The sequence below is a fragment of the Pristiophorus japonicus genome, chromosome 18 (assembly GCF_044704955.1).
Source record: "Pristiophorus japonicus isolate sPriJap1 chromosome 18, sPriJap1.hap1, whole genome shotgun sequence".
NCBI classification, from domain to species: Eukaryota; Metazoa; Chordata; class Chondrichthyes; family Pristiophoridae; genus Pristiophorus; species Pristiophorus japonicus.
In genome coordinates, this window is record NC_091994.1 from 102,207,622 (window position 1) to 102,232,728 (window position 25,107).

At 45.7% G+C, this 25,107-nt stretch overlaps 1 protein-coding gene across 1 annotated transcript in view; it reads left to right on the top strand.

The window, feature by feature from the left end:
• The window catches only part of ttc34 (tetratricopeptide repeat domain 34), a 153,224-nt gene that overhangs the window by 4,360 nt on the left and 123,757 nt on the right, over positions 1–25,107 (top strand). The window contains exon 2 of the mRNA XM_070860476.1: positions 4,101–4,326. Within this exon, the coding sequence (XP_070716577.1) occupies positions 4,101–4,326 (226 nt within the window). The remainder of the gene's footprint in view (positions 1–4,100; positions 4,327–25,107) is intronic.

A 25,107-nucleotide genomic window follows, 5' to 3' on the forward strand; every position in this document is an offset into this window, starting at 1 on the left:
TCCTTCCTTACATACGGAGACCAAAACTGTAAGCAGTACTCCAGGTGTGGCCTCACCAATACTATGTACATTTGTAGCAGGACTTCTCTGCTTTTATACTGTATCCTCCTTGCAATAAAGGCTAACGTTCCATTTGCCTTCCTGATTACTTGCTGTACCTGCATACTAACTTTGTGTTTCATGCACAAGGACCCCAGGTCTCTTTGTACTGCATCACTTTGTAATTTTTCTCCGTTTAAATTATAATTTTCTTTTCAATTATTTCTGCTAAAGTGGATAACCTCACACTTTCTCACATTATACTCCATCTGCCAAATTTTTGCCCACTCACTTAGCCTGTCTATATCCCTTTGCAGATTGTTTGTGTCTTCAATTTGCTTTCCCACCCATCTTTGTATCATCAACAAACTTGGCTACATTATACTCGGTCCCTTCATCCAAGTCATTAATATAGGTTGTAAATAGTTGAAGCCCAAGCACCGATCCCTGCGGCACCCCACTAGTTACTGTTTGCCAATTGGAAAATGATCCAAAATCCCGACTCTCTGTTTTCTGTTAGCCAATCCTCCATCCATGCTAATCTATTACCCCCAACCCCGTGAATTTTTATCTTGTGCAGTAACCTATTACGTGGCACCTTTATCGAATGCCTTCTGGAAATACAAATACACCACATCCACTGATTCCCCCTTATCCACCCTGCTTGTTACATCCTCAAAGGACTCCAGCAAATTTGTCAAACATGATTTCCTTTCATAAAACCATGCTGACTCTGCTTGATTGAATCATGCTTTTCCAAATGTCCCGCTACTGCTTCCTTAATAATGGACTCCAGCATGTTTCCCAAAGACAGATGTTAGGCTGACTGGTCTATAATTTCCTGCTTTTTGTCTGCCCCCTTTTCTAAATAGGCGTTACATTTGTAGTTTTCCAATCTGCTGGGACCACCCCAGAATCCAGGGTATTTTGGTAGATTACAACCAATGCATCCACTATCTGCAGCCACTTCTCTTAAGACCCTAGGAGGCAAGGCATCAGGTCCAGAGGACTTGTTTGCCTTTAGTCCTATTATTTTAGTCCTTCCTGTCCACTCTATCTAGGCCCCTCATAATTTTATACACTTCAATTACGTCTCTCCTCAGCTGCCTCGATTCCAAAGAAAACAATCCCAATCTTTCCTCATGGCTAAAATTCTCCAGTCCAGGCAACATCCTCTTAAATATCCTCTGTTCCCCCTCTAGTGCAACCACATCCTTCCTGTAATGTGACCAGAACTACATACAGCACTCCAGCTGTGGCCTAACTAGTGTTTTTTTACAGTTCAAGCATAACCTGATCCGAGAATTTGAACTGATTTCTTGTGTTCCAAATTCACTCCATTTTTATTGTGTGGGTTTGGAGATTGGCAGCAACACCTGGATTACTATATAGGTGTAGTTGGTACAAAATCATATCTTTTCCAATCTGCCTGTGAATCTTCCTTGATGCTGGGGATCGTCCTGCAGGCTACTAATGTGAACATCACATTGTTGCCTGTATAAATCCCATGGTATTACCTAGAAGAGTAGCGAGTCCTCTCGTCAAAAATGGATTAACTGCTCATGCACCTGATTACTCTTGCTACATGCAAAATAATTGCTGTGTTTGCCAAACATCAACAGTCGGTGCACTTCAAAGTAATTCCTTGTACGTGAAGTGCCTTAGAATATAGAAATATAGAAAATCTTCACACTGGAAGAGACCATGGGTTGATCTAATTCACCTTGCTGTCTAGAAGTTGTAACAAATGTGTTTCTCTTCAAGGTACTTGTTCAATTTGAACTTTGGTGAGATATAAGCTACCTTCCCACACAACCTTCCTTGTAATTTAATCCACAACCCAGCCACCTTCAATGTTGTAATGCTTCCTTTCGTTCCACCTAATTCTATCTCTTTTCAGCTTAGACTTCTGTTCCCTTGTTCGGATGACCCATATCAAATCGTCCAAATTGACTCCGAGTCTCAATTGTATCGCTCCTCACTCTTCCAGTCCAGCAAGGAGTTATCCTCCTTCGTTTTATTCTCTATTTTCCCAATTATTCTGCTCTACTTTATCTTTCCTACAGTGAGGTTCCATAGATTCATAACAGTACTCCAGATGTGGACTGACCAATGCTCTATAAAGTAACCAGAAAGCATCCTTTAAGAACATAAGTAGGAGTAGGTCATGCGGTCAATCGAGCATTCATTAAGATTATGGCTGACTATATACATCGACTCCATCTTCCAGCACTATCCCCATATCCTTTGGCGTCCAAAATCTATCAATCTCCATCTTGAATTATAGTCATTGACTGAGCATCCCCAGCCCTCTCGGGAGAGAATTCCAAAGATTCACAACTCTTTGAGTGAAGACATTTCTCCTCATCTCAGTCCTAAATATCCAACTCTTTATCCTGAGACTATGACTCCCAAGTTCCAGACACTCCAGCCAGGGGAAACAACCTCCCAGCATCTATCCTGTCAACCCTCTCAGAATTTTGCATGTTTCAATGAGACCACCCCTCATTTTTCTAAACTTCAGAGAATACAGGCTCATTTTACTCGCTCTCTCCTCATAGGACAACCCTCTCATCCTAGGAATCACTAGTTAAACTTTGTTGCACACCCTCTAAGGCAAGTGTATCCTTCCTTGGGTAAGAAGACCAAACTGTACACAGTACTCCAGGTGTGGTCTCCCCAAAGCCCTATATAATTGCAGCAAAATTTCCTTCCCCTCCTGCAATAAAGGCTAATGTACCATTTGTCTTCCTAATTGCTTGCAGTACCTGCATGCTGCCTTTCTGTGATTCGTGTACAAAGACCCCCAAATCATCCCCAAATACCAACATTTCCTAGTATCTCACCTTTTTAAAAAAAAAATGCTTTTCCATTCTCCCTACCAAAGCAGACAATTTTACAATTCCCCACATTTATCGTCCATCTGTCACCTTATTGCCCAATCACTTAACCTGTCTATCCTTTGCAGCCTCTTTGCATCCTCCTCACAACTTAATATCCCACTTGGGTTTGTATGGTCAGGAAACTTGGATACATTACACTCAGTCCCTTCATCTAAGTCATTGATACAGATTGTAAATAGCTGAGGCCGAAGCACTGATCCTTGCAGTATTCCACTAGTGACAGCCTGCCATCCAGTAAATAGCCCCTTTATTCCGACTCTGTTTTCTGTCCGTTAACCAATCCTCAATCCATGCGAATATATTACCCCCAATCCCATGAGCCCTAATCTTGCGTTAACAACCTCGTGTGGCACCTTATAGGGTACCTTCTGAAAATCCAAATTTGATCTACACTCCATTCTTTTATTTAAACATACAATCTAACATATCCCATTTCCTTTCTTAACAGCAACTGGATATTGGTTTGATGTCTTTTGTTGAGGGATTTATCTGCTAAATTTCCCTTTCCTGATTCACCTTTGTCAATATTTTCCCATTAATCCTATAGTCTTAAGTCCCGAGTAATTTTATAAGAGCTGAACAAGTTGCTTTATTATTTTTCTTTTTCTCCTTTTCTTTCTCGTAGGCTGGGAATTCAGAACAGACTGGCAGGATGGATAGCTACCATTTGCCATTGGTCTAGAATCCGGGATCGAGTATAGTATTACATGCCTCTGGAAGTATATACAATGTCTCTCTTACTTTACCATTGCCTCTCGGGGCAGCATTACCTATAGAGGTAACTTTGTAATACAAAGTGTCTACCTGGCATAGAGCCTTGCGTACCAGGAGCACATCGGACAATAGCATGTGCACTGCCCGCTATTCGCCATCCATAGAAAATGACAGGATTATTCCTGTGAAAATCTGATTGATTTATAAATCAATTTATATATATATATAAATCATTGAGGGGTTGCACTCTGTGCGTTCCAAATATTGGTATTTTATACTTGACCCCAGGCTAGTAAGTATAAGGCCACAATACAAAAGAAATGTTCTGATCTGACTGGTTGGGCAGAATGGCCTGTTTCTGTGCTGTATATACTCTGATATTTGATGGGTTTTAAAGGAATAAAACCTTGATTATTAAATCCCAAAACATTTGTTTTCTCCTAGGGATGCATTGGGTGTTTATTACTTGGCCTTGCTGCTGTTGGAGCTGGATCCATCAGACGAGGTTTCCCGAATTCTGTCCGCAGACTCCCTCTACCAGCTGGGTCGGACAGAAGAGGCTCATAAGGCACTGCTGGTATCGCTCAGCAAGAACTCTCAGCGTTCCTCAGTCTTAGCTCGGCTCGCCTTGCTTCAGCTGAAGAATGGCTTGCTATATGATGCTAACCAGGTACGATAACTGGGGTGCTGTAGGAAGGTGGAATCTGGGTGGTTAGCATGACTTGTTGTCCAGCTTAGTATTCCTTGGTATCAGCAATTTGTTGTTGGGAAGGAGGAAATAAGGACATAAGAAATGGGAACAGGAATAGGCCATTTGGCACCTTGAGCCTGCTCTGCCATTCAATAAGATCATGGCTGGTCTGATCTTGGACTCAGTTCCACTTCCCTGCCCGCTCCCCATAACCCTTTATTCCCCTATCGCTCAAAATCTGTCTATCTCCGCCTTAAATATATTCAATGACCCAGCCTCTACAGCTCTCTGGGGCATGAAATTCGACAGATGCACAACCCTCTGAGAGAAGAAATTTCTACATCTCAGTTTTAAATGGACGGCCCCTTATTCTGAGACTATGCTCCCTAGTTTTAGTTTCCCCGATGTGTGGAAATATATTCTCTACATCCAATTTGTCGAGCCCTCTCTATCATGTTTCGATAAGATCACCCCTCATTCTTCTGAACTCCAATGAGTATAATCCCAACCGACTCAACCTATCTTCATAAGTCAACCCCCTCATCTCTGAAATCAACCTAGTGAACTTTCTCTGAATAGCCTCCAATGCAAGTATATCCTTCCTTAAATATGGAGACCAAAACTGCATGCAGTACTCCAGGTGTTGCCTTACCAATACCCTGTACAGTTGTCGCAAGACTTCTCTGCTTTTATACTCTACCCCCTTGCAATAAAGGCTAACATTCCATTTGCCTTTCCTGATTACTTGCTCTACCTGCATACTAACTTTTTGTGTTTCATGCACAAGGACCCCCAGGTCCCTCTGTACTGAAGCACTTTACAATTTTTCTCCATTTAAATTATAATTTGCTTTTCTATTTTTTCTGCCAAAGTGGATAACCTCTCATTTTCCTACATTACACTCCACCTGCCAAATTGACCACTCACTTAGCCTGTCTATATCCCTTTGCAGATTTGTTATGTCCTCCTCACAATTTGCTTTGCCACCAATCCTTGTATCATCAGCAAACTTGGTTACATTGCACTTGGTCCCTTCATCCAAGTCATTAATATAGATTGTAAATAGTTGAGAACCCAGCACCGATCCCTGTGGCACCCCACTAGTTACTGTTTGCCAACTGAAAAATGACTCGCTTATCCCAATTCACTGTTTTCTGTAAGTTAGCTAATCCTCTATCCATGCTAATATATTACCCCCAACCCCATGAACTTTTATCTTGTGCAGTAACCTTTTATGTGGCACCTTATCGAATGCCTTCTGGAAATCTAAATACACCCACATCCACTGGTTTCCCCCTTATCCACCCTGCTCGTTACATCCTCAAAGAACTCCAGCAAATTTATCAAACATGATGTCCCTTTCATAAAACCATGCTGACTCTGCTTGATTGAATTATGCTTTTCCAAATGTCCTGCTACTGATTCCTTAATAATGGACTCCAGCATTTTCCCAACGACAGATGATGGGCTAACCGGTCTTTAGTTTCCTGCTTTCTGTCTGCCTCCTTTTTTAAATAGGAGTGTTACATTTGCAGTTTTCCAATCCGCTGGGACCTCTCCAGAGTCCATGGAATTTTGATAGATTACAACCAATGCATCCACTATCTCTGCAGCCACTTCTTTTCGGACCCTAGGATGCAAGCCATCAGGTCCAGGGGACTTGTCTGCCTTTAGTCTCATTATTTTACCGAGTACTACTTCTTTAGTGATGGTGATTGTATTAAGTTCCTCCCTCCCTATAGCCCCTTGATTAGCCCCTATTGGGATGTTTTTAGTGTCTACTACTGTAAAGACCGATACAAAATATTTGTTCAAAGTCTCTGCCATTTCCCTGTTCCCCATTATTAATTCCCTAGCCTCACCCTCTAGGGGACCAACATTTACTTTAGCCACTCTTTTTTCCTTTTTATGTACCTGTAGAAACTCTCCACCTTAAATATATTCAATGACGCAGCCTCCACAGCTCTCTGGAGTCGAAAATTCCAAAGTTTCATGACCGTCAGAAGAAATTTCTTCTCATTTCCATTTTAAACAGACGAGCCCTTACTCTGAAACTATGCCCCCTAGTTCTAGATTCCCCCACGAGGGGAAACATCCGCTCTGCGTCTACCCTGTCAAGCCCCCCTCAGAATCTTATCATCATCATCATCATAGGCAGTCCCTTGGATTTGGAATCTTATATGTTTCAATAAGATCACCTCTCACCATTCTAAACTGTAATGAGTATAGGCCCAACCTGCTCAACTTTTCTTCATAAGTCAACCCCTTCATCTCAGGAATCAACCTAGTGAATCTTCTCTGAACTGCCTCCAATGCAAGTATATCCCTCCTTAAATAAGGAGACCAAAACTGTACGCAGTACTCTAGGTGTGGCCTCACCAATACCCTGTACAGTTGTAGCAGGACTTATCTGCTTTTATACTCTATCCCCCTTGCAATAAAGGTCAACATTCCATTTATCTTCCTGATTACTTGCTGTACCTGCATGCTAACATTTTGTGTTTCATGTACAAGAATGGACTTAATCAAAGCTTTTAGAATTTTAGAGCTGTTAATGAAAATAAATTCACATAGACTCCAGTAAAGTAAGAGAGACAACTTTATTGCTAACAGAGCTCTGGGAGAAGAGTTGAGATCCCGCGATCAGCGAACACCTTCTCCGAGTGCCTTGTGCTGCGGGGTTATAAGCAGTTTACAGGGGGCGGAATACAATCATTTAAATTCATTTACATACAACCAATCAATCCATATGGCAACACAATTCATTTACATACAACATTTTAGTCCTAGTGAAACCTAATAGCATGGTGTGAATTAGGGGGCCCTTCCTCTGTATCTTCTTTTGTGGTTAGTTATTCTGTTGCAAAGCTTTCTATGAAACAGTGGCCTGCACCTGGCCAGGAGTCACTTGTTGCTGCAGAGCTCATATCAGGGACAGCAGAAAGGCTTCTTGGTACAAAGTTCATTTAGTGGAAAGGCAGATAGTTGGCTTACCCCATCATGCTTTGCTATGTCCGAAAATCCATTCCAACAGTTCCCCCTGTTGGTCCTGGAGGATGTTCACGAAATCCAGATGACTACAATGAAGGTGGCTCAGTGCCTACCTTCGAGGCATGTTACTTCCCTGCCTTGCCTGTAGCTCTAGCCTACCCTTCATAAGTAGTGGTCTGTGCCTGCGTCGTCCGCTCCGTCTTCCTCGGCATCTCTGGGTGTTCCCATCAGATGTCCTTTTCCGGTGATCATGCTGGCAACCGGCACTATTCGGGCCATCATGACTTTACAGCAGGTATTAAAACATCTGATAATCAAGCAACAAGTAATTATTATTACAACAAGAATAATTACTCCATGCTTTAAATAGGACCCCCAGGATCCCCCTAATAGCCAGTCAAGCCAGCTATTTCCCCTTTTTGGGCCTTGTCTGAACTCGTCAAGCTGCTTTCTTATGGCATCAATGGCTTGGGTGATATTGTATGATTCATCCGTAACATGCGTTATACATTTGTCTCCTATTATTGTGCATACTCCCCCCTAACTGATCACGGGGGGGGGGGTCCACCCAGGGGTGGCCACGAACAGGGCCTCTACTGATTGGGCTAGTGGGTAACACACGTGACAACATAGAGTAACGCGATTATAGAAACATAGAAAATAGGTGCAGGAGTAGGCCATTCGGCCCTTCGAGCCTGCACCGCCATTCAATGAGTTCATGGCTGAACATGCAACTTCAGTACCCCATTCCTGCTTTCTCACCATACCCCTTGATTCCCCTAGTAGTAAGGACTTCATCTAACTCCTTTTTGAATATATTTAGTGAATTGGCCTCAACAACTTTCTGTGGTAGAGAATGCCACAGGTTCACCACTCTCTGGGTGAAGAAATTCCTCCTCATCTCGGTCCTAAATGGCTTCCCCCTTATCCTTAGACTGTGTCCCCTGGTTCTGGACTTCCCCAACATTGGGAACATTCTTCCTGCATCTAACCTGTCTAACCCCGTCAGAATTTTAAACGTTTCTATGAGGTCCCCTCTCATTCTTCTGAACTCCAGTGAATACAAGCCCAGTTGATCCAGTCTTTCTTGATAGGTCAGTCCCGCCATCCCGGGAATCAGTCTGGTGAACCTTCGCTGCACTCCCTCAATAGCAATAATGTCCTTCCTCAGGTTAGGAGACCAAAACTGTACACAATACTCCAGGTGTAGCCTCACCAAGGCCCTGTACAATTGTAGCAACACCTCCCTGCCCTTGTACTCAAATCCCCTCGCTATGAAGGCCAACATGCCATTTGCTTTCTTAACCGCCTGCTGTACCTGCATGCCAACCTTCAATGACTGATGTACCATGACACCCAGGTCTCTTTGCACCTGCCCTTTTCCTAATCTGTCACCATTCAGATAATAGTCTGTCTCTCTGTTTTTACCACCAAAGTGGATAACCTCACATTTATCCACATTATACTTTATCTGCCATGCATTTGCCCACTCACCTAACCTATCCAAGTCGCTCTGCAGCCTCATAGAATCCTCCTTGCAGCTCACACTGCCACCCAACTTAGTGTCATCCGCAAATTTGGAGATACTACATTTAATCCCCTCGTCTAAATCATTAATGTACAGTGTAAACAGCTGGGGCCCCAGCACAGAACCTTGCGGCACCCCACTAGTCACTGCCTGCCATTCTGAAAAGTCCCCATTTACTCCTACTCTTTGCTTCCTGTCTGACAACCAGTTCTCAATCCATGTCAGCACACTACCCCCAATCCCATGTGCTTTAACTTTGCACATTAATCTCTTGTGTGGGACCTTGTCGAAAGCCTTCTGAAAGTCCAAATATACCACATCAACTGGTTCTCCCTTGTCCACTCTACTGGAAACATCCTCAAAAAATTCCAGAAGATTTGTCAAGCATGATTTCCCTTTCACAAATCCATGCTGACTTGGACCTATCATATTACCTCTTTCCAAATGCACTGCTATGACATCCTTAATAATTGATTCCATCATTTTACCCACTACCGATGTCAGGCTGACCGGTCTGTAATTCCCTGTTTTCTCTCTCCCTCCTTTTTTAAAAAGTGGGGTTACATTGGCTACCCTCCACTCCATAGGAACTGATCCAGAGTCAATGGAATGTTGGAAAATGACTGTCAATGCATCCACTATTTCCAAGGCCACCTCCTTAAGTACTCTGGGATGCAGTCCATCAGGCCCTGGGGATTTATCGGCCTTCAATCCCATCAATTTCCCCAACACAATTTCTCGACTAATAAGGATTTCCCTCAGTTCCTCCTCCTTACTAGACCCTCCGACCCCTTTTATATCCGGAAGGTTGTTTGTGTCCTCCTCAGTGAATACCGAACCAAAGTACTTGTTCAATTGGTCCGCCATTTCTTTGTTCCCCGTTATGACTTCCCCTGATTCTGACTGCAGGGGACCTACGTTTGTCTTTACTAACCTTTTTCTCTTTACATATCTATAGAAACTTATCAGTCCGTCTTAATGTTCCCTGCAAGCTTCTTCTCGTACTCATTTTCCCTGCCCTAATCAAACCCTTTATCCTCCTCTGCTGAGTTCTAAATTTCTCCCAGTCCCCGGGTTCTCTGCTATTTCTGGCCAATTTGTATGCCAGTTCCTTGGCTTTAATGCTATCCCTGATTTCCCTTGATAGCCACGGTTGAGCCACCTTCCCTTTTTTATTTTTACGACAGACAGGAATGTACAATTGTTGTAGTTCATCCATGCGGTCTCTAAATGTCTGCCATTGCCCATCCACAGTCAACCCCTTCAGTATCATTCGTCAATCTATCCTAGCCAATTCACGCCTCATACCTTCAAAGTTACCCTTCTTTAAGTTCTGGACCATGGTCTCTGAATTAACTGTTTCATTCTCCATCCTAATGCAGAATTCCACCATATTATGGTCACTCTTCCCCAAGGGGCCTCGCACAACGAGATTGCTAATTAATCCTCTCTCATTACACAACACCCAGTCTAAGATGGCCTCCCCCCTAGTTGGTTCCTCGACATATTGGCCTAAAAAACCATCCCTTATGCACTCCAGGAAATCCTCCTCTACCGTATTGCTTCCAGTTTGGTTAACCCAATCTATGTGCATATTAAAGTCACCCATTAAAACTGCTGCACCTTTATTGCACGCACCCCTAATTTCATGTTTGATGCCCTCCCCAACATCACTACTACTGTTTGGAGGTCTGTACACAACTCCCACTAACGTTTTTTGTCCTTTGGTATTCTGCAGCTCTACCCATATAGATTCCACATCATCCAAGCTAATGTCCTTCCGAACTATTGCCTTAATTTGCTCCTTAACCAGCAATGCTACCCCACCTCCTTTTCCTTTTATTCTATCTTTCCTGAATGTTGAATACCCCTGGATGTTGAGTTCCCAGCCCTGATCATCCTGGAGCCACGTCTCCGTAATCCCAATCACATCATATTTGTTAACATCTATTTGCACAGTTAATTCATCCACTTTATTGCGGATACTCCTTGCATTAAGACACAAAGCCTTCAGGCTTGTTCTTTTAACACCCTTTGTCCTTTTAGAATTTTGCTGTACAGTGGCCCTTTTTGTTCTTTGCCTTGGGTTTCTCTGCCCTCCACTTTTCCTCATCTCCTTTCTGTCTTTTGCTTTTGCCTCCTTTTTGTTTCCCTCTGTCTCCCTGCATTGGTTCCCATCCCCCTGCCATATCAGTTTAAATCCTCCCCAACAGCACTAGCAAACACTCCCCCTAGGACATTGGTTCTGGTCCTGCCCAGGTGCAGACCGTCCGGTTTGTACTGGTCCCACCTCCCCCAGAACCGGTTCCAATGCCCCAGGAATTTGAATCCCTCCCTGTTGCACCACTGCTCAAGCCACGTATTCATCTGCACTATCCTGCAATTCCTACTCTTGACATGTTTGTTACGCTCAAACAATACAATATTTACACATTAGCAGTAGCCGTAATTTGGACTTGCTTGCAGTCGTCACCTGTTCGGGGTGCATAAACAAGTATCCTGGTTACATTATCGTGAATCACATGTCTTATGTTTACTCATTAGTTTCTTTGTACAATTTCAACTGGATCCAATGTTTCCATACACTCTTCCCTCTTATGTCCAGACAGGCACAGGTGTCTCCACTGATTATGACCTCATATGGGCCATTCCATTTTGGTGCAAACCCTGGTTTTTCAGGTAATGTTTTTACCATGACGCGACGTCCGCCCTTGGGACGTCAGGGAGCCTTTCAAGCCCTTTCTGAGCATCTCTCTTACTAATTTACGCATCCCTTTGAGTTGAGTGCTTAGTTCCAAAACATACCGTTTAATTTTGTCTTTTAATGGGCCTATGTCGGCCCTACCTGTTATGATACTTTCTGGTAATTGCATCGCCCTTCCTGTCATTAGTTCATAAGGGGTTAATCCGGTTGTCCGGTTTACCGTGGCTCTTAACTTCATTAATATAAAAGGTAATACTTCTGTCCACGTTCTTCCTGACGTTTGCATGGCCTTGGCCAGGGCGTTCTTAAGGGTACGGTTCATGCTTTCTACCATTCCAGAACTCTGCGGTTGGTAGGGGATGTGGAATTTTTGTTTTATGCCCATTAGCTGGCATACTGTTTTTACAATCTTCCCGGTGAAGTGGGTGCCTTGGTCGGAATCTATCTGAAGAGGCACTCCCCATTGGGGAATCACCTGCTCGGTCAATATCCTTGCCACTGTTGAGGCAGTGCAATCACGTGTGGGGAAAGCTTCCACCCACCGGATAAATTGATCTATAATCACTAGGCAATATCTTTTTCTATGGGATGGGGGAAAGGACCTGTGAAATCAATTTGTAAATGTTCCCATAGCCCCTGTGGACAGGGCTGGTGTCCCATTTTAATTTTAATGGGCCTGCCTGGATTATATTGTGCGCACGTAACTCATCGATGGCAATGTTTGACAATATCTCTCCCCATCCCCTTCCAACACCAATCTCTTCCAAGACTCCCGGTCATGGCCTCTCGTCCCAAATGGGACAGGCCATGGTGCAACTCGAATAAGGTATTCTGTATGCATTCAGGCGCCATTACCTTGTCGTTTCGTCTCCAAACGTTATCCTTTCCTTGCGTTACGCCCTGCTTTGTCCACATACCCCTTTCTTCCTCCGAGGTGTCCTGGTGCAGTTTCTCGATACTTATCTGTTCGTCTCGGACCCCAGCGGCACTGACTGAGGCTTCCTCACACTCCTCTTGTTCAAATGCCTCTTGTGCAGCTAAGTCCGCAGCTTGATTTCCCTGGTGACTCCGCCAATCTGGACTGGTTCGGTCCGGTTCCCTTTGGTGGGCTTTAATTTTAATGACTGCTACCTGTTTTGGTTTATTACTGGCTGCTAAGAGAGCTTCTATTCTCAGCTGGTGTTTTATGGGATGTCTGCTGGTTGTGATAAAACCCCTCCTCCCCCATGCTGTCATATAATCGTGTACTACCCCGAATGCATATCTACTGTCCGTATAGATATTAACGATCTTGCCCTCTGATAGTTCCAGTGCCCGGGTGAGGACTACCAATTCTGCCACCTGAGCTGACGACCCCCCACTAATTCGCCCTGATTCGACTGTCTCTAGATCCTGGTTAACTACAGCCCATCCGGTACGAGGTAGTCCCTCTACGTATTTTCGCGAGCCGTCCACAAACAAGGTTTGTTCTGCGGTTTGAAGGGGCGTGTCTTTTATTCTATCCTCTTCCATGTCCATATCCACGTCCCTGCAATCGTGGGGCTCTCCCTCTTGCACTATGCCCTCCGTGGGGTTTTCCCCTACATCTCTAATTATAGTTACTGCTTTGTTGGGTGGCAAGAGGACTGCTTCCCACTTTGCCCGTCTCATATTCGAAACGGTTCTCAGTTTTCCTGTGTTTAACATTTCTACCAACGTGTGTTTGGTGTGGAGAATGGTGTTTCCGGTCATTACCACGAGCTCGCTTATTTTTAACTGCCTAAGCTGCGCAATCTAGTGCAGCTATACATCTGGATAATCCGGTCACCACCGGACCTTCGGCGGTGGAGTAATAGGCTATAGGTCTCCTTTTATCCCCATGATCTTGGGTGACCACGGCTATATAGAACCCATCTTCATTGGTACAGCGGATGTGGAAATCTTTACCCATGTCAGGCAGTCCCAATCCAAGTGCGGACTTGAGTTTACTATACGCCTGTTCTTGTTCAGGGCCCCACTCTATAAGCTCTAGGGCCGATTTTCCTCCCTTTACTAGTCTTTGTATAGGCTCGGCAATCTTTGCAAACTCGGGGATAAAGTTCCGGCTGTAATTAAAGAGACCCAGTACCTTCCTCACCCCCCTTACTGTTACTGGTCTCGGCATGTCCTTGACAGCCTTTTTCCTATCCGAGGGCATTTCTTTCAACCCCTTTGAAAGGCAGTACCTTAGGTACAGGACTTGGGTTTTCCCTACCTGGGCTTTCTTGGGGTTGACCTTAAGGCCTGCCGTCTCCAAAGCTCGTAACACCAGGTATAGGGTTGCCTGATATCCCTCCTTGGTTTCTGAAGCTATTAATATGTCGTCGACATATTGTAAAATACTATTTCCTGCCGGTACTTCTGTTTGTTTTAGTACATCGCTCATGACTCGGTGGAATATGGCAGGACTATTATGGAACCCTTGTGGTAATCGGGTCCAAGTATATTGTTTATCCTCCACCACGAAGGCGAATTTCTCTTGTGATTCTGGGTCGAGGGGAAGTGCCCAGAAGCCATTGGCTATGTCCAGGACTGTAAAGATTTTATGTTCAGGGGATAATCCATTAAGGATTGTGGAGGGACTGGCCACTATCGGGTATAGTTTGGGGGTGACCTTATTAAGGGCGGTGTAGTCAATGGTTAGTCTATAACTCCCATCTGGCTTCCCTACTGGCCATGTTGGGGAGTTAGTGGTGCTAACAGTTTCTCTTATGATACCTTTTTCCACTAGTCCCTTTACTAGTTCTACAACTGCTGTTCTGGCTTCGGGTCTTATAGGGTATTGCTGGTGTGGTTTATTAGATGGTCCAGGGACCTTAATAGGGTCCATGTCCGCCTTTCCGGTATCCACTTTTGTCTGTGCCCAAACCCCGGGCACAGAGGCACAAATGCCGCCATATCCTCCAGTCTCGGTATGCCAGTTGGTTTTTGTGGCTGTTGCTACACCTAAACTTTCCATATGGTGAGCTATCTGTCCCAAATCTCCCTTACTGCCATCTGCCTTTGGCCATGTTAATTTCCCCTTGCCACAATCAATCAGAGCTTGGAATTCCTTCATTACCTCATTCCCCAATATTGTTCCCTCACGATTCTTGCATACGTAAAATCTCATGGGTATACATAAATTATCAATTTCCACCACTTGGGTGGTGCTCAGGTAGGCCAGTGTTGGCCGTCTATCTATTCCATTTATTAAAGCCTTTTTGTTGGTTACGGGAAGGGGTAGATTGGTAATGGATATTGAGGCTCCAGTGTCCACTAGCATCTCACACTGTCGGCCCCCTACTAGTGCAGACACATATATCCTTTCCTCCTTTTTACTTTGTACAGGGGCCGCCAGGCATCACAGGGTGGCTTTGTTACTCCTGCCACTGCTGGTATTCCTGTTCTGACAGGGTCCTTGCCTTATTAGGATAGGCATTTTTACTATAGCAGGTCGCGTCTAAATGTCCCTTTTTGCTGCAATATGTGCATTGTTTCTCCATGCGTTTCCCCTTACATTCTTTGGCAAAGTGACCCACCTTCCCGCAGTTATGGCATGTCCCCTTTTTCTGTCCTCCCCCCGTCCCTGCTGCAAAAACCCTTTCTTGTTTTATCTTTGTTTGGGATTTTTCATCGCCCCCTCCCTGGACGCCACTAGCCCACTTGACCAGTTCATCATAGTCCTGGGTTACAATTACTCCCATTTTTATAATGGTCTGTTGTGCAGCGGATAGTCCATCCTTTAATGCCTGGATAAATGCTCGGTCGCTGCAACCCGGGTTTCCCTGTCCAGAGCATTCTTGATATATCTGGAATAATCGTTCACTATACTCTGAGGCTCCTTCCCCCTTTTGTTGTTTGGTTGTAGTAATTTTACTCCAATTAGTAGGGGCATTACCGAAAGTGGAGTTGGTGGCCCACCCAAACTGCATCCAGCTCTGCCCAAAATTTGGTATTCGCACACCAGGGTTGTAATTTACCCAGGGATGCCATTATCTGCTGTCTCTCGCCGGGGGTAAATGGTTTATAGGTTGCAGTGGGATTCGCTGCAGTTCCTCCCCTGGTGACTGGCGCCGCCGGGAAGGTTTCTAGATCTTCCTGACCTGGGGCTGTTGCCTCACCTTGGTAATCTTCGTAAGGGGGCAGTGAGGCTGTTTCTCCCCCCCCCATTGGGAACGGTTCTGAATCTGTTGTTCTAATGCCAGGCATTTCTTTTCCCATTCCCTTTTCTCTCTAACGTCCTTTACTTGCTCAATTAGTCCTGCTAACTGATGTACTAGTAATACTCCGGCCTTTTTGGTTTTATCTTTCTTTTGTTTTGCCATCCAATTTCGTTGTTGTTCTAATGTCTGGGATAGATCCCAGCCGTCTTTCTGTAGCTTTTTAATTCAGACTTGTCGATCGGTCATGTAAGAGTTAATTAGGGACCCGGGCGGTCCACATTTTATGTCCGTTTCCTTACCTGCCATTGAAGACGTTTGTTCTATGTTCCTGTATTCCCCTCCAGTTTATGGAATTTCCGAACTTAAATACTCACGCCCACAATTCACCTCGCAGAGACCTCTTGTCTTGCTCGCGAAGATTAATGTGTTTCCTAACCACCGGAGTCCGGCTCTTGGTTGGAGTGATCATCTCCCTTCCGCACCGATTTCTATATCACCTTCTCTGAACATTGGACTAAAATAATCAACCCCTGCATCACTAATTACTTTACTTTCAGTCTGCGTTGTACGTCACTACAGTCTGAATTTCTTAACTCTTATCACATATCATCACATACTATCAAGTTATGTCTCTTTCCTCACTTAATCTATTTTATTCGTTTGATACCACTTCGCCGGCCAGCTGCTTCCCCCAGTATAATTTCTGGGTGGTCAGAAATTGACTACTATCCCGTTCTACTGGGTCATGTGACTATCCAGCTCTGCGGTATCCTGCCGACTACGCCAATTTGTTAGTGAAAATAAATTCACATAGACTAGTAAAGTAAGAGAGACAACTTTATTGCTAACAGAGCTCTGGGAGAAGAGTTGAGGTCCCGCGATCTGCGAACACCTTCTCCCCGAGTGCCTTGTGCCGCGGGGTTATAAGCAGTTTACAGGGGGCGGAATGCAATCATTTAAATTTATTTACATACAACCAATCAATCCATATGGCAACGCAATTCATTTACATACAACTTTTTAGTCCTCATGAAACCTAATAGCATGGCGAGAGTTTGGGGGCCCTTCCTTTGTATCTCCTTTTGTGGTTAGTTATTCTGTTGCAAAGCTTTCTATGAAACAGTGGCCTGCACCTGGCCAGGAGTCACTTGTTGCTGCAGAGTTCATATCGGGGACAGCAGAAAGGCTTCTTGGTACAAAGTTCATTTAGTGGAAAGGCAGATAGTTGGCTTACCCCATCATGCTTTGCTATGTCCGAAAATCCACTCCAACAGAGCAATTTGTCGATACACCGAAGGTGGCCATTTGGCCCATCGTATATGTGCTGGTTTTTTGCCAGCGTAATCCAAAAGTAAGTGCACTGCCTCACTCTCCCTATGCCCCTGTGTCTTCCTCGGCTTCAAATGTTTATCTGCGTTCAACAGAGCTCTCCGCCATTACCACTCCATGATCCATCTTCAACAACCATTTGTATGAAAGTCTTTCCTAATCCCTCTGCTTTGGATCTTTTTAGATTCAGATAAGATGTTCGAATCGGATTAAAGTTTGGGTAACCAGGGAATTTGGGGGTTGCTGTTTCACCCGAAGGGTAATCAAGTCTTGGAATTGAAGGAGATTGAAGCGGGCGGTATAAATGTGGTCAGAGCCAATTAGACATGTTTGTGGAGAAACAAGGGATTGACTGATGCGGTGAAAAGGGAGAGGTCGGTGGAGGTTGATCGGACTGATTTGAACCTAATGGTCTTTTGTTGTTCTAAAATTTCTCATGATTTTACCTATAAAGCAAGGCTGCTGTTTTGGGGGATTTGATGGGAGGAGAATGGATGAATTGTGGAATGGGATCTCCAAAACTGTTTAAAATTTTGGAATTGCATGCGCTAAAAATAGGTAGTGATTTATTCATTTATGGTAAACCAGTAGCTTTGTTGGGAGAGAAACCTGAATCTTTTGGCCACAAGGTGGCAGCAAACCTCAGGTTATTTCTTCAGGCAGCCAAAGATAGTTTTTTTTTCAATATCACCAACTTGTATTTATATAGCGCCTTTAACGTAGTAAAACGTCCCAAGGCGTTTCATAGGAGTATTAGAAGACACAAAAATTGACACTGAGCCACATAAGGAGAAATTAGGACCGGTGACCAAAAGCTTGGCCAAAAAGGCCAAGGAGCGTTTTAAGGAGCAGCTTAAAGGAGGATAGAGGCGGAGAGGTTTAGGCAGGGATTTCCAGAACTTAGGGCCTAGGCAACAGAAGGCACGACTACCAATGGTTGAGCGACTATAATCAGGGATGCTCAAGAGAGCAGAATTAGAGGAGAGCAGATATCTCTGGGTGTAGGGCATGAGGAGATTAGGGAGGGGCGAGGCCATGGTGTAATTTGAAAGCAAGGAGGAGAATTTTGTAGTTGAGGCGTTGCTTAACCAGGAGCCCAGCGAACACGGGGGTGATGGGTGAATGGAACTTGGTGCGAGTTAGAACACAGACAGCCAAGTTTTGGATGAACTCAAATTTACACAGGGCAAAATGTGGGAGGCCAGCCAGGAGTGCGTTGGAATAGTCAAGTCTAGAGGTAACAAACGCATGGATGAGAGTTTCAACAGCAGATGAGCTGAGGCAAGGGCGGAGACTGGCGATGCTACAGAGGTGGAAATAGATGGTCTTCGCTTTGCTGCAGATATGTGGTCCGAAGCTCATTTCAGGGTCAAATATGACACCAAAGTTGCGAACTGTGTGGTTCAGCCTTAGATAGATGTTGGGAGAGGAATGCAGTCAGTGGCCAGGGAACGGAGTTTGTGGCGGGGACCAAAAACAATGGCTTCGGTCTTCCCAATATTTAGATGGAGAAAATTTTTGCTCAACAATCGGACAAACCGTCTGATAATTTAGAGACTGGAGGGGTCGAGAGAAATGGCGGTGAGGTAAAGCTGGGTGTCATCATTGTACATGTGGAAACTTACGCTATGTTTTCAAATAATGTTGCCAAGGGGCAGCATGTAGTTAAGAAATAGGAGGGGGCAAGGATAGATCCTTGGGGGACACCAGAGGTAACGATGCCTCAATTGCTTCAACTTGAATATTTAACCAACCAATTCTGATCTTTATCAATAAATGCAATGGATATGTGATCATGAGATTTTTGGAGATTTTTCAGAGCTATTGTACTACGGGTGTGTTAAAATAAGAGCACGGGCACCTGTGGAAATGGCACTGTGGGGGGAATTGTACACTCCCTGTCACTTCCAGCAGGAAATCTCGGAGGTGGTTGGGAGACGGGGGGGGGGGGGGGAGGGAGGAGGGAGGAGAGGAGAGGAGAGGAAGGAGTGGCAGTGGGGCGCCAGCAGAGTCTGCAGAAGTTCCAGCCTAAGTATGTTTGAGTGTGCAGCTTGGGCCACCAACTCCAAGGCTCCAAATCGGCCATACTGAAGCTCCAAACTCTACACACCACTGGCTCAGCAGCATTAAACTCTCCAACTGATTGCTCAGGCTGTACCAGATGATGTGCAACCTCGTTGTTGTGATTGACCCTAACCTGAACTTCCTGCACCACATCAGTCCAGTCTATTCTTCCGCCTCCATTACTTGGCTTGTATCTAACTCTTTCCCTCCACTGGTAAATCTGATCGACACCTTCATTCACACTCTCCTCACTGGCCTCCCTTCCTCCAGCTTACCCAGAATCCTCAATTGCCCAAAGTACCAGAACACCATTACTTCCATCCTCTACGTAGCATTCCTGTACCAAAGCATCAATTCACCCTCCCTTTCAAATTGCTGCACCATCTAACTGCACCTAATCTGAACGAACGTCTAAATTGAAAGACGGAGGCTGTACCCTCTGACTCTGCATTACTACTACTCCCCTTTAAAGTCACAACTCTGCATGCTCTGTGTAGCTTCCCCACCCAACCCTGTGCTCTCTGCCTTGCTACTTCTCCCTCCCTATTTTAACAACCATCCTTTTTAAAAAAAAAAACACCTCTTCAACCAGGCATTCACTCCCACCTCACCACAGATCTTTGCTATGTCTTCCCCCAACCCTCCACCACAATTTGTAAAGTCCACCTTGAGATATCCTTTAATATTGTACTTGTAAAGTCCTTACACAATACCACAAATCTACACGAGGCACATTCTATGGACAAGGTCACTCTGTGACCTGCACCTTTTATTCACAGGACCAAGAAGTGACGACCCGGCGTGGGACGTGGGACCTCCCTTTATATACCTGGATGACCAGGTGAGGAGTGTCTCCCACAAGTTCACCCCCTGTGGTCAATGTGTGCATTTCTCGTATATACAGTATTGTTACATGAAGGTTACATACATGATATCACCCCTCCCCCACCCCCTCCCCAAACGTCTTATTGGGATCACAGGTTAAGTCTTTCAGGTGGTCTGCGCTCCCTCGTGGAGCGCCGCAGTTGGGGCTCTGGCTGTTGAGCCTTGGCCTGCGTGTCTGTCCCCTGTGGTGATTCTGGGCTGACCGCAGGGACTGTGCATGCTGCTGAATGTTCTTGTTGCCGTTCACTGACAGTGGTGTGAATACCATCTCATGATCTTCCTCAGAGTCCATGCTAAACCTTTTTTTTTTTACTTGGTCCAGATGCTTGCAGCATATCTGCCCATTGTTAAGTTTAACCACGATGACCCTATTCCCCTCTTTGTCTATTACAGTACCTTCAAGCCATTTGGTCCCCAAAGCGTGATTGAGAACAAATACGGGGTCATCAATTTCTATACATCTCCCCCTTGAATTACGGTCATGGTATTCATTTTGGGACTGGTGCTTGCCTTCAACAATGTCGGACAAGACAGGATGAATGAGGGACAGCCGAGTTTTGAATGTATGTTTCATAAGGGGCTCCACGGGTGAGACCCCCGTGAGCGAATGCGGTCAGGACCTATAGGCCACAGGAGGCGCGATAGGCGGCATTGAAGGGGAGGGACCTTGATTCCTGAGCATGCCTTGTTTTATGATTTGGACCGCATGTTCCGCCTGGCCATTGGAGGCTGGCTTGAATGGTGCTGTCCTGACATGGTTGATGCCATTACCCGACATGAACTCCCGGAATTCGTAGCTAGTGAAACATGGGCCATTATCGCTAACAAGGATGTCCGGCAAACCGTGGGTCGCAAAGACTGCACGTAGACTCTCCACAGTGTGGTGGTTGTCGTGCACAAATTCAAAATGATGCACTCGATCCATTTCGAGTACGCGTCAGTCTCGATGAGAAACATTATCCTCATGAACGGGCCCGCATAGTCTACGTGAATGCGTGACCAGGACCACGGGCTGAGCGGGGTCTCCCTGGGGGCATTTCCCAGCTGAGCACACGTCGTGCACCTGCGAACACAGTGTTCCAGGTCTGAATCAATTCCCGACGACCAAACGTGTGACCGGGCAATGGCCTTTATCAGAACAATGTCTGGGTGCTTGCTGTGGAGTTCACTGATTAAAGCTTCCCGACCCCTCTGGGGCATGACTACCCGGCTGCCCCATAGTAGGCAGTCGGCTTGGATGGAGAGCTCATCCATCCGCCTGTGAAACGGTCTGACCTCCTCAGGGCATGCTCCGTGTGCGGGCGCCCAATCCCCAGTCAGGACACATTTCTTAATCAAAGATAGGAGGGGATCTCTGTTGGTCCAGATTTTGATCTGGCGGGCTGTGATGTGGGAGCCTGCGCTGTCAAAGGCATCAACGGCCATGACTATCTCAGCGCTTTGCTCCGCTGCCCCCTCAGTGGTGGCCAGTGGAAGCCTGCTGAGCGCGTCAGCGCAATTTTCAGTGCCCGGCCGGTGCCGGATGGTGTAGTCATACGCAGCCAGCGTGAGAGCCCATCGCTGTATGCGAGTTGACGCTTTGGCATTGACAGCCTTGCTGTCTGACAACAGGGATGTTAATGGCTTGTGGTCCGTTTCTAATTCGAACTTCCTGCCAAAAAGATACTGGTGCATCTTTTTCACCCCATAGACACATGCGAGTGCTTCCTTCTCAACCATCCCATATCCACGTTCTGCTTGAGAGCGCGACCTAGAGGCATAAGCCACAGGTTGGAGTTGCCCCTGAGCATTGCCCTGATGCAACACGCACCCAACCCCATAGGACGATGCATCACATGTCAGAACCAATTTCTTACAGGGGTTGTGCAGGGTCAACAACTTATTTGAACAGAGTAAATTACACGCCCGATTGAAAGCCCGTTCTTGACAGTCCCCCCCAAAACCAATCGCAACCCTTACGCAGGAGCACGTGTAACGGCTCCAACAATGTGCTTAAGTTCGGCAGAAAGTTACCGAAATAGTTTGAGTCCCAGAAATGAACGCAACTCCGATGTGTTGCAGGGCCTGGGCGCTCGTCGAATCGCCTCTGTTTTGGATTTGGTAGGCCGAATCCCATCTGCAGCAACCCTCCTGCCCAGAAACTCGACTTCGGGAGCCAAAATCACACACTTGGGTTTCTTGAGTCGCAGGCCTACCTGGTCCAGTCGGCGTAGCACCTCTTCCAGGTTGTGGATGTGTTCCTCGGTGCCCCGACCCGTGATGAGGATATCGTCCTGGAATGCGATCGTTCCAGGAATAGATTTGAGCAGGCTTTCCATGTTTCTTTGAAAGATCGCGGCCGCTGATCGAATGCCAAACGGGCACCTGTTGTGAACAAACAGTCCCTTGTGCATGGTGATTGTGGTCAGTAGCTTGGATTCGTTGGCCAGTTCTTGGGTCATGTAGGCTGAAGTGAGGTCCAACTTGGTGAACAGCTTGCCGCCTGCCAGCATGGCAAAAAGATCCTCCGCTCTCGGAAGCGGGTATTGGTCTTGTAGGGACACCCGGTTGATAGTGACCTTGTAGTCGCCACAGATCCTGACCGCGCCATCCGCTTTTAGGACGGAACACTGAATTCAACGGGCAAGATGATGCCCTCTCTCAGCAAAAGGTCCAATTTGCTCTCAATTTTCTCCCGCATCACATACGGCGCAGCTCTGGCTTTGTGGTGCACTGGTCTGGCGTCCGAGGTGATTCGAATCACTACTTTGGTACCTTTGAACGTCCCGACGCCAGGTTGGAATAGCGACTCAAATTGCTGTAGGACCTGTAAGCATGAACTTCGCTCCACACTGCGTGCACATCATCCCCCCCCCCCCTCCATTTCCAGTTCATCTCAGCTAACCAGTTCCTCCCCAATAGTGCAGGACCATTGCCCGGGACATAGAAAATAGGTGCAGGAGTAGGTCATTCGGCCCTTTGAGCCTGCACTGCCATTCAGTGAGTTCATAGCTGAACATGCAACTTCAGTACCCAATTCCTGCTTTCTCGCCATACCCCTTGATCCCCCTAGTAGTAAGGACTACATCTAACTCCTTTTTGAATATATTTAGTGAATTGGCCTCAACAACTTTCTGTGTAGAGAATTCCACAGGTTCACCACTCTCTGGGTGAAGAAGTTTCTCCTCGCCTCATGACTTACCCCTTATCCTTAGACTGTGACCCCTGGTTCTGGACTTCCCCAACATTGGGAACATTCTTCCTGCACCTAACCTGTCTAAACCCGTCAGAATTTTAAACAATCCAGAGCGGCAGCCGATTCACTGATCCATTGTGTGTGACAGCTAACGTTGCACTGCCTAGCACTGGAATGATTTCTTTGGTGTACGTCCGTAATTGAGTCTCAATGCCTTCTAGTTTGGGTCTGCTGGCTTTGAGTGGACATAGCTTTTCGAATTGTTGAACGCTCATGAGTGACTGGCTGGCCCCCATGTCCAGCTCCATGCGTACCGGGATGCCGTTTAATAGGACCTTCAATGGTGCAGCAGGGAGGGATTCAAATTCCTGGGGCATTGGAACCGGTTCTGGGGGAGGTGGGACCAGTACAATCCGGACGGTCTGCACCTGGGCAGAATCGGAACCAATGTCCTCGGGGGAGTGTTTGCTAGTGCTGTTGGGGAGGAGTTAAACTAATATGGCAGGGGGATGGGAACCAATGCAGGGAGATAGAGGGAAACAAAAAGGAGGCAAAAGCAAAAGACAGAAAGGAGATGAGGAAAAGTGGAGGGCAGAGAAACCCAAGGCAAAGAACAAAAAGGACCATTGTACAGCAAAATTCTAAAAGGACAGAGGGTGTTTAAAAAAAAACAAGCCTGAAGGCTTTGTGTCTTAATGCAAGGAGTATCCGCAATAAGGTGGATGAATTAACTGTGCAAATAGATGTTAACAAATATGATGTGATTGGGATTACGGAGACGTGGCTCCAGGATGATCAGGGCTGGGAACTCAACATCCAAGGGTATTCAACATTCAGGAAGGATAGAATAAAAGGAAAAGGAGGTGGGGTAGCATTGCTGGTTAAGGAGGAGATTAAGGCAATAGTTAGGAAGGACATTAGCTTGGATGATGTGGAATCTATATGGGTAGACCCAAAGGGAAAAAAACGTTAGTGGGAGTTGTGTACAGACCTCCAAACAGTAGTAGTGATGTTCGGGAGGGCATCAAACAGGAAATTAGGGGTGCATGCAATAAAGGTGCAGCAGTTATAATGGGTGACTTTAATATGCACATAGATTGGGCTAACCAAACTGGAAGCAATACGGTGGAGGAGGATTTCCTGGAGTGCATAAGGGATGGTTTTTTAGACCAATATGTCGAGGAACCAACTAGGGGGGAGGCCATCTTAGACTGGGTGTTATGTAATGAGAGAGGATTAATTAGCAATCTCGTTGTGCGAGGCCCCTTGGGGAAGAGTGACCATAATATGGTGGAATTCTGCATTAGGATGGAGAATGAAACAGTTAATTCAGAGACCATGGTCCAGAACTTAAAGAAGGCTAACTTTGAAGGTATGAGGCGTGAATTGGCTGTGATGGATTGGCGAATGATACTTAAGGGGTTGACTGTGGATGGGCAATGGCAGACATTTAGAGACCGCATGGATGAACTACAACAATTGTACATTCCTGCCTGGCATAAAAAATAAAAAAGGGAAGGTGGCTCAACCATGGCTATCAAGGGAAATCAGGGATAGTATTAAAGCCAAGGAAGTGGCATACAAATTGGCCAGAAATAGCAGCGAACCTGGGGACTGGGAGAAATTTAGAACTCAGCAGAGGAGGACAAAGGGTTTGATTAGGGCATGGAAAATGGAGTATGAGAAGAAGCTTGCAGGGAACATTAAGACGGATTGCAAAAGTTTCTATAGATATGTAAAGAGAAAAAGGTTAGTAAAGACAAACGTAGGTCCCCTGCAGTCAGAATCAGGGGAAGTCATAACGGGGAACAAAGAAATGGTGGACCAATTGAACAAGTACTTTGGTTCGGTATTCACAAAGGAGGACACAAACAACCTTCCGGTTATAAAAGGGGTCGGGGGGTCTAGTAAGGAGGAGGAA